The 11,756-nt window shown below is 33.7% G+C and overlaps 1 protein-coding gene across 1 annotated transcript in view; it reads right to left on the reverse strand.

Annotated features, from left to right (window-relative positions):
- lamb1b (laminin, beta 1b) overlaps positions 1–11,349 on the reverse strand; it is a 35,075-nt gene extending 23,726 nt beyond the window's left edge. The window contains 6 exon segments of the mRNA XM_051107611.1: positions 310–373; positions 485–673; positions 895–968; positions 4,345–4,480; positions 6,819–6,991; positions 11,200–11,349. Coding sequence (XP_050963568.1) covers positions 310–373; positions 485–673; positions 895–968; positions 4,345–4,480; positions 6,819–6,991; positions 11,200–11,233 — 670 coding nt within the window. The 5' untranslated portion in view covers positions 11,234–11,349.
- Positions 11,350–11,756: the final 407 nt, after the last annotated feature.

The raw sequence follows: 11,756 nt of genomic DNA on the forward strand, positions 1-11,756 counted from the left end.
ATCTTGTTGACAAAGTTTGTCTTGAAATTGTCCAACAAGTCATTTGGAAAAAATTGTTAATTATAATTTTAAGCTAAATAAATAACACTATATGAAAAGAAGTGTCGAACAATGAAGATTAATCTCTCTCATTCTATTTGTATATTTAAATATTCTATTTGTATATTATTGTATTTTTTTTTTTTGCTATGTCACACCATAGGACAAATTTATGGTATAGTTCAGTAATATAAATAAATAAATAAATAAAAACATTTGTGTAAAAAAATCTGTAGAATCTGTAGATTGTTGCTGTCATGAATTACTTACTCTGAATGCGTGGGCTGTAAGGGTCAGGAATCTTAAACGCAGGATCAAGCGCTCTGAAAATGACCTGTGTACAAGCAAACAAAAAAAAGTGACTCAGGAGTTTACACACTGCTGTTTGCATTGTATTTATAAGTACTTATGTGTATATTTGTCTGTATGCTTGAGTACTACACACTTCTCCTTCTGTTGATGGCTCCAAGCCTGAATAGCGGCTGTCACAAATGACATCATCCACTTTTCTGATTGGCCCCTTAGGAACGTGCGGATAGGATTCAGAGCAGCTGAAAGCGTAGTAACGGTACACCTGCCAGCTATGCCCATAATCTGCCGAACGCTCAATCAGCATGGCTGCCGGCCGGTAGGTCTGTGGACGAAAAAAGCAATAAGCTTAAGGTAAATTTCTCAAAAGCATTGTAGGAAGTAAATCATAGAGACGACTTGTTCCAATGGTTGATATGATCTGCTTACAATGCTTTCAGAAACACAACCTGAGAAGCACTTCAAAGATATCTCACATATGTTCCACATTCCTCAAGACTGCTCTAGTCCAGCATGTTTACATGTGCGTGAGATTGTCTTTCTCACCTTAAAGGTCATGATGAGGTGTGTAAAGTGGAATTCGGCTTCCAAATCCAGTTGAATGGTCACATTTTCAACTCCTGATATAGAGGAATGGATAAATGAGTGAGGAAACAAACAGACAAGGTTAGGTAGAGAGGCTGAAATTTACTGGACTCTTCTAAATTAGATTTTATGCAATAGTTCCAGTCCTCTAATTTGACAAATATGCACCGAATATGTACAGATATGCACCTTGTGTGATATTATTACACGTGTTTTTTCCGTTTTTTCGTATTTGTCATCCTTTCCTATCAAAATGCTTGCTACGGATGTGAAAACGTAGAAAATCGAACTTGATTCAAACTTTTTTATGACAGACGAAATTTCGGAGGCAGTGTGTAAACATGATTGACACATGATTGATTTTTTTTCATCTTTTTCTAACCACTTAATATTTAACAAAATGCTTTTTATTATTTTATATACATTTTTAGACAAGCACAGTAATATTTTACATATTTGTTAGTTTGAAAGGATCTGGTAGGAATAGTTTCTAGTTCAAAACATCAAAGTCAATGGGTTATTTCACGAAAAAAGAATTTTCCTTGATCTTTTGAAACAAAAGACCATCCAGACCAAGATCCATGTTTGAATATGCCTACTTCCCTAACAAATAGTATAGAGCTGAAAAACAATACATGAATTGAGTAGTATATCTAAATTCATAGTACACTGTAAAAAAAACAATTTGAGTCAACTTAAAATAATTTGTTACCCAGCTGCCTTAAAATTTTAAGTTCAGTCAACTTAAAAAGTGACAACAGATATTTGAGTTGATTCAACTTAAAATTTTAAGGCAGCTGGGTTACTTACCCAGCTTTTAAGTTTAACAAACACAAATATCTAAGTTGTTACTTAGTACAACTTAACATTTCAAGTTGACTAAACTTATTTGAGTTGACTGAACTTAAAATTTTAAGGCTGCAGGGTAACAAATTATTTTAAGCTGACTCAACAAATTGTGTCTTTTGTTTTTTACATGTACTTTTTTAGTTTCTCATTCAGTTTAGTAGCTACTCAAACAGTATGTAATTCCAGAAGCTAAGCTGCAAAAACTACTTGTTCTGCAGTCAATAGCTTTCTGGCATCAGAATCTTATATTTGCACATCAACAACTCCTGTTGGGTGTTGAAAAACATCCATTCATGTAATAAAAAGGAAGCAGGATAGATACTGATATTCCAAAAAAACCAGGATAATGTAAGTACAAAGAAAAGGAAAACATGCTCAATGAATCATGCACAGGAATGCTGAACTTTAAAATGGTCAACGTAGTGGTTGATGGCAACATAGTTGGATAGTTTTTTGAACCACAGTTTAAATTAAGTTTGCAGAGAGAAGGATCAGGCTGCTTAAATAATATTAGACTTGACAGAAAACCCATAGCCAATGAGTAAATATTATAATTGATTTTACGTGCATAGACATGGAGCTCCTATTTCAAGGTTTCAAGGTTGTCTTCCAAAAGTATTGCAGTTCCCTGAGAAATTTTGTGCTTGATTGTAAAAGCATTTTAATATATTTTTTGTTCACACTTGATTATTTCTATCACATATTTTCTTGGGGCAACAGAAACGTTTTTGTGAGAGAATGCAGACGTTGTGCAAAAGAACGCAAAACCACTGAAATGTTCCTCCCATCTCATTTTTTCCCACCACCATGTCGTTTTAGGGGCTCCATACAATACAAATCTTAAAAGTACAATAGCAACTGTAAAACAGGCTGTTTAATTCTACTGAAAAACTAAATAATCACAAGTCTAACATTATAAGTGGTCCATGAATAAAGTAGTAAACTATCACTGTACAAAAAGCAACATTACACACCAAACGAAGTTGAAAATATAAAACCCTCTTAAAGTCACAACAAACATGCTAGAACTTTATAGAAAATTATAGAAAACATTATAGAACATTTTCTTCTTCATAATTAGTGGGAACAGGGGTGTAACAAAAGAGTAGCACTATGCCAAATAAAGCATCCCAAGTCATAAATTCCCTGAATTAGTGATGCCGTGCCACACCCTTAGATTCAGTCCGGTAGCGTGACTGTTGTGGAAGCTAGTCGCTAGGGAGAGAGCAGGCCAGCTGTTTCCCACGCCCAGCGGTTGCATTCATCCCAGCTCTTACTTTCACATTCCCAGTACTTCCTGTCAGCTCTCCTTCTCGGCTGAACTATTTCTTTTCCTTTTTCTCTGCCTTATCTCTCCAAGTTTCTGCAGTGACACATAGTACTGCATGTTCTTTCGGTGTATATTCTTTTGGGACCAATAATATGAGAATTGTGTAGACCTGAAGGTGTACTTCATCATTACTCACCCTTATGTTGTTCCAAACCTTTGTAACTTTCTTTCTTATTTGGAACACAAAATAATACATTTTGGTAACTTTTTGGAAATATTTTGGAAGAATGTTGGTAACTAAATAATTGTGGTGATCACTGACTTCCACAATATGGTCAAAAAACTTTGAGACACATCTAAAAATATCTTCTTTTATGTTTCACAGAAAAACAGAAAGACAAATAGGTTTGGAAACACATAAGTGTAAGTAAATGATAATGAAATTTGCATTTTTTGAGTAAACTGTCCCTTACGTGTCATTTGTCTCAGTTTTTTTTTTTTTTTTTGGCGTTTTTGTCTTTATTGTGATAGGACAGATCATACAGAACAGGAAGCGAAGTGGGAGCGAGAGAAGGGGGCGGGATCGGGAAAGGTCCTCAAGCCTGGATTCGAACTCGGGACGCCCGTAGTGCAATGGCGCTGAATGGCGGTGTACTGCCCACAATACTATTGGTGCCAAATTTGTCTCAGTTTTTAATAAAATTACTAATAAAAACATACAGAAATGAGACAATTTTTAGAAGCAAAAAATATGTACACAGCAAGTAGAACGTAGCACAACAATACATTTTATGCCAAAACTCATTATAGGATATTAAGTAAAGATAATGTTCCATGAAGATATTTTGTAAATTTCCTCCCGTAAATATATCAAAACTTAATTTTTGATTAGTAATACGCATTGCTAAGTACTTTGTTTGAACAACTTTAAAGGCAATTTTCTCAATATTTAGATTTTTGGCACTCCAGATTCCAGATTTTCACATTTTTGTATCTCGCCAAATATTGTCCTATCCTAATAAACCATAAATGACCTTTATGACTGGTTTTGTGGTCCAAGGTCACATTTGGTCTTTGAAGAATGTATGAATATTTCAGTTCATGTGAGATCTAACTTTTGATTGCAACTTTGGCATCTGTAATTCTGAGCTAAGGTTGAGACTAAGTTGACATCTCCTTTGAAACTCTACAAGAGACACATGAGAAAATCTGATTAATCTGTTTAGAAAAACAACTGAGATATTAATAAGATCTTTATTAGTGATTGTTGTTATTGTAATGTGAGAACTTACCATTCTCGGACTGCCACCAGGTTTTGAGGCGATTGGGAGTGAAGGTTGTCACAACATTCTCAATGGTGTGGCTGTTGGGATTGGTGAACTCATTGTACATCCGTCGGGAATCGCATTCAAAACAGTTTTCCTGTTCCTGACGATGGACAGAGATCGAAATGCAGATGTTAATGGAGCGTGTGAGACATATAGAGTCTTCTGGGGTTTAGCGGAATGGAAAACATAATCATGCGAACAGCAGGAATCCAGATGTTCTGGATGTGCACCTGTTTTTCTCACCCTCTCATACACATGACTCACTAACATAAACACAAGTATACACAGAAAAACTCACACAGACTAAATCTAACTGACTTGGTCAAGTAAAATGACATCAAGTCATTAAAACAGAACAAAAATTAAAAAGTAACTGGTTATTTTTTTCATACTATGAAAGTTATAAAGGACTTGTCCTCAAAAACTGACAAAAATACATTATAGAAACAGTCTAAATGACTGTATTTGCTATATCATGTGCTATATTTTACATATTGGGCCAGATTTACTAAACAGGGCAAATTAGCGTGGGAGCACAATCCCATAAAAGTGCAGATGGGAATGGAAAGTTCTGTGGTTTATCTACTGACAATGCACATATTAATGGACACAGGCGCAGCAAGATCATTTCCATTAAATTAGTGTCTGGTTTAAGAAATGTTGTCTTTGTGTGAGAAATAATGGCACAAATACTAGAAAACTGACTAGCGCAAATCTTAGTAAATCTATTAATTTAAATACTCTCCTCCCAAAAACTGTCCTACAAATGCAAAAACTCCTACAAATGTATAAGCAAAAATGTATAGTCAGTCAAAAAAAAAACTGTTTTCAAACCTTTTCAGCACAAATTTTTCACTGTGTGTCTTTAGGTAATCTTGACAGTAAGTCTTTTTTTTTAAAAGATTTATTTTTGGCGTTTTTATGCCTTTATTTAGATAGGACAGTGCAGTTGGACATGAAGCAAAGTGGGAGAGCAAGAAGGGGATGGGATCAGGAAAGGTCCATGAGCCGGGATTCAAACTGATAGTAAGTAGTTTTTTAACACCAAAGAGGATTTGCACTGGCACAAGCTGTTAGTAAATCTTGCCCATAGTCCTCTGAAGTCATTCAGTTGCATCTGGATTTTGCTGTAATATTGATACTAATGATAGTCCCGTACACTTAAACTCTAACATATCATTCACAAACTTGGCATCAAGACAAATGTCATTGGTTCTCTCGAGCCTTGTAAACATTTGCAAATTCAATATGCTTAAGTGAAAATGAGATTTAGGTTATTTAATGATTTTTTAATGAATGGGTTTCTAAATAGCTTCCAAGCTCATTTCTTATCATTGTAAGGAAAAGAATCACTAGGGCATTCTGCAAAACATCTCCTTCTCTATGAAGAAACAAAGTAGGATTTGGAATGTCATGAGGTTGAGTAAATGATGAAAGAATTTTCACTTTTGTTTAAACTATTCCTTTAAGGTTTGATAGCATCTCATATTTACAAATCCGGTGTGTGTGCTATACATTGAACTGTTAAGTTCCAGATTAAATCTACACACAGTTCAGATCACACGCATGTCACACATTGATATTTACTGCCAGACTTTAGTCTGAGCTTCTCACCATTGGTCCATTCATCACTCACAATATGTAATACACAGAAAAAATGGGCCACACAGATAATGTAATGAGCAAAACAGTGGCCTAAGGGGGTCTGGAACATCTGACATGGGGCCTTCATCCTCCCACCACATAATCTCCACACAGAGATCTGATTGTTTATCAGACAGTGAATATAAGTGTGGAAAGAAACCCACCCAACAACATAGAAAGATTATGATCAAATCAGATGTTTTTTAGGTTATATAATATAATGTATAACGAATACTAAAAATAACTGAAAATTGTTAAAAAAAATTTTTTGTATATTTTGTATTTAAGTCAAAAAAATATATATACATATAAAATTTACATTATATTATATAGTGCATAAAAATAGTTATACATACAATATTTTGTGTTTAAACTAGGGCTGTCAAACAATTAATCACATACAAAATAAAAGTTTGAGTTTGCCTAATATATGTGTGTGTACTGTGTAATTATTATGTATATATAAATACAAATACATTCACGTATATATTTAAGAAAAATTTACAAGTATGTGTATTATCTTTTTTATAAAATTTGTTTTATATAAATACAAATATTTTTGTACATAACATATTTCTCTTAAATATATACATTAATTTGTGTGTATTTATATATACATAATGATTACACACAGTACACACACATATATTAGGCAAACTCAAACTTTTATTTTATTAAATTGCAATTAATCGTTTGACAGCCCTAGTTTAAACCAATTTAACATTTCTTGGGATAATTCTTATGTGCTTGTCTGTCTTTTATATAACAAGACTGTATATCTAAGAATGCATTACCTGTAAATGGCTCACAATGCAGAATGTCTCTGGTCCATCCAGTCCGCAGGTGGAGGAGGCTGTAAGCCGATGTGCTCTCCCTATCAGCAAATCACCTGTTGCAGGGTAACAGCTCCCCTCTGCACACTTGTCATTGTTATCGGGTAGTTGTGCTAGGGTGTGCACAGCAATAGCTACGGAAATCACATTGATTGTAATGATTAGATTGCATTCTAATATTTTTGAGCATGAGTGGCATAAGTGTCATGAACCCCAAATGATAACCAAAGACATAAAAAAAAGTACAGTTAAGGTTAATTCATATGGGAGACCAGAGTTGTCACACTTATTGCTTCAGTAAATATTTCTCAGGGTATTTTTTCTATATATGTATATATAAATACACATGCATAGATATATTTAAGAAAAATGTTGTTTTAGTGCCATCAAACGATTAATCGCGATTAATCACATCCAAATGAAAGGTTTTTGTTTACATAATATATGTGTTTAAATATGTATGATGTATATATAAATACACATGCACAGATATATTTAAGAAAAATGTTGTTTTAGTGCTGTAAAATGATTAATCGCGATTATTCGCATCCAAATGAAAGGTTTTTGTTTGCATAATATATGTGTGTGAATAGAGATGCACGATATTGGATTTTTGCCGATATCCGATATGCCGATATTTTTTCATCTCATTTTGGCCGATACCGATACCGATACCGATATATATCATTTTATTTGGAAAGTTAGTTTTTAACAATAACTTATTCGTTAGGATTAAATAAATAGTAATGAGTGGTTTACATTCAATCCCTTCTTTTTCATCAGTAGACTAGCATTATTTATGATCTGAATTTTGTAAATTAAGTTCACTTTTGCTATGTTATAAGCCGAACTTCGGATGCTTTCACTTTCGAATTCGCAATCTGAATACAACATTTCAAAACGAAAACAGAAAAGTAGAACTAAACTGGGTGACTGTGAGGGTGCTTTGCGGGACATGAACAGGACATAATTCATTGCTACAATTTCTTAATTCGTTCCTATGATTTATTAATTTATTAATTTGTAAAATGAGGGAACGAATTAATATGTAGTATTAATGAATTGTTAATTTATTCCCACGAAATATTTTATTTCCCACCCGCAATTTATCACAGTAAGAGATACGAAAACATGGATTAAAAGTGAATGACAAGAAAATAAACCTAAGAAATTAAAGGGTGAGACGGTGAGGATTTGGGAAAATAAAAATATTAAGTTATGTGGCAATTCGTGACCAACTGGCAAAACAGTACACTTTTTTTGCACAAGAATACCAACATGTTTACCTTCTCTGGTTTAACAAGCGGTCTTTTACCCTACTCGAAAACCAAATCCTCCGTCCACCATCGTTTCCAGAATAGTCGCGTCCTTTTTGCCGTCACCACCTGGCTCGTGCTGACACTACAAATACAAACCAGGCTCTACACCCGAAGCGCTCACAACGAAAACTACTCTTTGCGTGATCAGTGAAATCCTGAATATGCCACGGCTTTGTAACTCTGTAACCCGCGCTGTATGGAGCAGTGCGACCACGTCAAATTTTAACTTGCACATTTAAAAAAAAAAAAAAAAAAAAAGTGACAGTTTTGATCATTCTAGAGCCCTGCAATACAAAGGCATTCAACATGGAAAGAAAGTAATAGAAATGTAGTCACTAAGTCATGTTTAATTATAATTTCTAATTATTTTATACGGTGCACTGCGCTCTGACAGGGCTGCGGGACACGAACATAATTATTTCCTACAACTTGTTAATTCGTTCCTACGTTTTATTAATTTATTAATTTGTAAAATAAGGGAACGAATTAAAAAGTCGTATTAACGAATTCTTAATTTATTGCCACGAAATCTTTTATTTCCCACACGCAGTTTACCCGCATAAATGATCCGACAACATGGATTAAAAGTAAATGACAAGAAAACAAACCTGCGAAATTAAAGGGTGAGACGGTGATGATTTGTGAAAAGAAACTATAAATATTATTAAGTTTGTGGCAATTCGTGACCAACCGGGAAAACAGGACACACAGCCGCTTATGGCTTTAAATGTATTGGCTCTAACTGCATGAATCCAAAAGTATGGTCGCTACTAACATTTGCCTGCTAACCGATTATTTAACTTATAAAGAATGCTTTGTACCTCACTTGTGTCATATTCACGAAAAATGTTTCATATGAGCAACAGTGTGTTTTGCCGTTGCGCCGCCGAAGAAAGAGAATTCACTGACCGCGCGCCGTAATTACTTTTTATTTTAAATGCAGATCATGTCATGTGCAAACACAGCCATTGGGTTTCAAAATACAACAAAGAGCACCATAAAACCATTTAAAATGTGCATTTAGCGATCTAGTGACTGGATATGAAACAGGCAACAGTAAATTATCCCAAATGGAACAACGGCGCGCTTTCTCCTATAGCCGCTGCTGCCACTGCACGTGCTATTGCTATGCATCATTCTGTATGTGTATTCTCAGTTTAAATGCAGCGATACAAAACAGTGAATCTACTCCTCATTCAGTCAAAACTTTGCTTCAAGAATGAGCCACACTGCTGACGTGATCTAATCCCTAGCACACCCTTAGCACATGTGAGTTAACATATTCATCTTATCGGCAAAACATATCGGCATAATTTTTCATATCGGGCCGATGCCGATATTTACATTTGAAGTCATTATCGGCCGATTCCGATATCAGTCCGATAATATCGTGCATCCCTATGTGTGAATATTTTTATGTATATATAAATACACTGGAAAAGATATATTTAAGAAAAATGTTATGTTTTAGTGCTGTTAAATGATTAATCACGATTAATCGTGATTATTCACATTCAAATGAAAGGTTTTTTGTTTGCATAATATATGTGTGTGAATATTTATTATGTATATATAAATACACATGCATAGATATATTTAATAAAAGTTTTATGTTTTAGTGATGTCAAACGATTAATCACATCCAAATGAAAGGTTTTTGTTTACATAATATATGTGAAAATATTTATGATGTATATATAAATACACATGCATAGATATATTTAAGAAAATTGTTATATTTTAGTGCTGTCAAATGATTAATCACGATTAATTGCATCCAAAATAAGTTTTTGTTTACATAATATATGTGTATACAGTAGTCAACATTAGAAGTGGATCAAAACCTTTCATCAAAGTTGTCCTAAAACGAAAACAATACCCGTTCTTGTCTTGGGACAACTTTTATTAACATTTCTGATCATCTTCAAATGTTGACTACTGTATTTATTAGGTATGTATAAATACACACACATACAGTATATTTTGAAAATATATACATGTATTTACCTGTATATATTTATATTACATATTTTTCATATATAAACAACATATTTTTTATGAAATATTTACATGCACGTGTGTATTTATATAGACATCTAAAAAGTTTTATTTTAGGTGCGATTAATCGCGATTAATCGTTTGAGTGTTTATATTTCAAATATATTTTCAAAATATATACTGTATGTGTTTATTTAAATATGCATAATAAATATACACAGTACACACACATATATTATGTAAACGAAAACATTTAAACATTTATTAAGGATACGATTAATGCGATTAATCGTTTGCCAGCACTATTTTTCCACTTTACATATAGCCAGTTGCACTTTAGTCTTGGATGGGAGAAAGCAATAAACACATTTGTGTATTTGCTTTTTGATTTAAAATCTTAGAATTTCTGTGATAACAGCTCTTGTGATAACTACCCCCTTAATTATGTAACTCATACATTATTTCTGTTTCATTTTAATGTGTAAACTATTACATCACTGAAACAGTTTAAACCATGCACATGGTTAATCATTTTGGCTCCTGGTTACAGTAGAATCTGTTTCTAATTATTTAAATGAATATCACATGAGAACATTTATTGACCTGAAGGAGAGCTGAATGTGGCATGCAGGAAACCAGATAGGATGTACAAGAACCTCTAGACATCGAACCTGACACTATGTAACACCAAAATGAAATACATTTATATTGGATGCTGACTTTGGAACACATAACATTCCACAAATACTACACACTGTACCTTTCTTTCCATACTTACATTTAAGAAGCAAAAATAATAAGTTTCAAAATAGAACTAAAAGAGTTTTGAATCATGATAGGAATAAGTTTTAATAACTTAAAGTTATTTTGGAAATCTACCCAATGTACCTTACACAAACCAAAAACCTGAACACACCGATCTGTGTAAAAACAATAATCCTGTCAGCATTAACCTCCTAGTCAAACTGAAAAACAGTAGTTATATTTGAGTTATGAATAGAAGAATACTGATAAACAAAACTTACATATGGTAAGAGCTGTAATCTGGAGAATCCACATTGTTGCTCTCGTTCTCTGGCAATGTTTTCCAGAGCTGAGTAACTGTGTGTGTGGAGCGTGGGAGAAGCGAAGCTCCCGCCCATGACATTAAACAACGCTGATTTACGCATGTAGTACTTCTACAAACCGTGTATCACGCCAAACACTCTAGCAGCGTCTCAAATCCTTGTCAGCTGACTATCAAGACAGTATTTTGGGGCAGCACATTTTTAAATAAACGTGATTTTATGCCGCAAGCGCGAACAGACTTTTACTGAAGGCGCGGTGCCAAACATTGTAACTGTCGTTGCGTTAAAACGTTCATACTTTTCAAACACTTTCTGATTCTTTCGCAACATTAACATTATCTGCTACATGAAAATGATTAAAATATGGTTCTGTGGCGAATATTGTTCGAATACTGTGAAACATCTTTACTTAATTATTCTCCGTTACTTCTCTGGTAATGGTAACAGGATAAAACGGTAAGTAAATAAAAAATGTGTATTTATATATATTTTAAATATTTAAAACAATGATCATT

This window comes from Labeo rohita, chromosome 4 (genome assembly GCF_022985175.1).
Source record: "Labeo rohita strain BAU-BD-2019 chromosome 4, IGBB_LRoh.1.0, whole genome shotgun sequence".
NCBI lineage: Eukaryota > Metazoa > Chordata > Actinopteri > Cypriniformes > Cyprinidae > Labeo > Labeo rohita.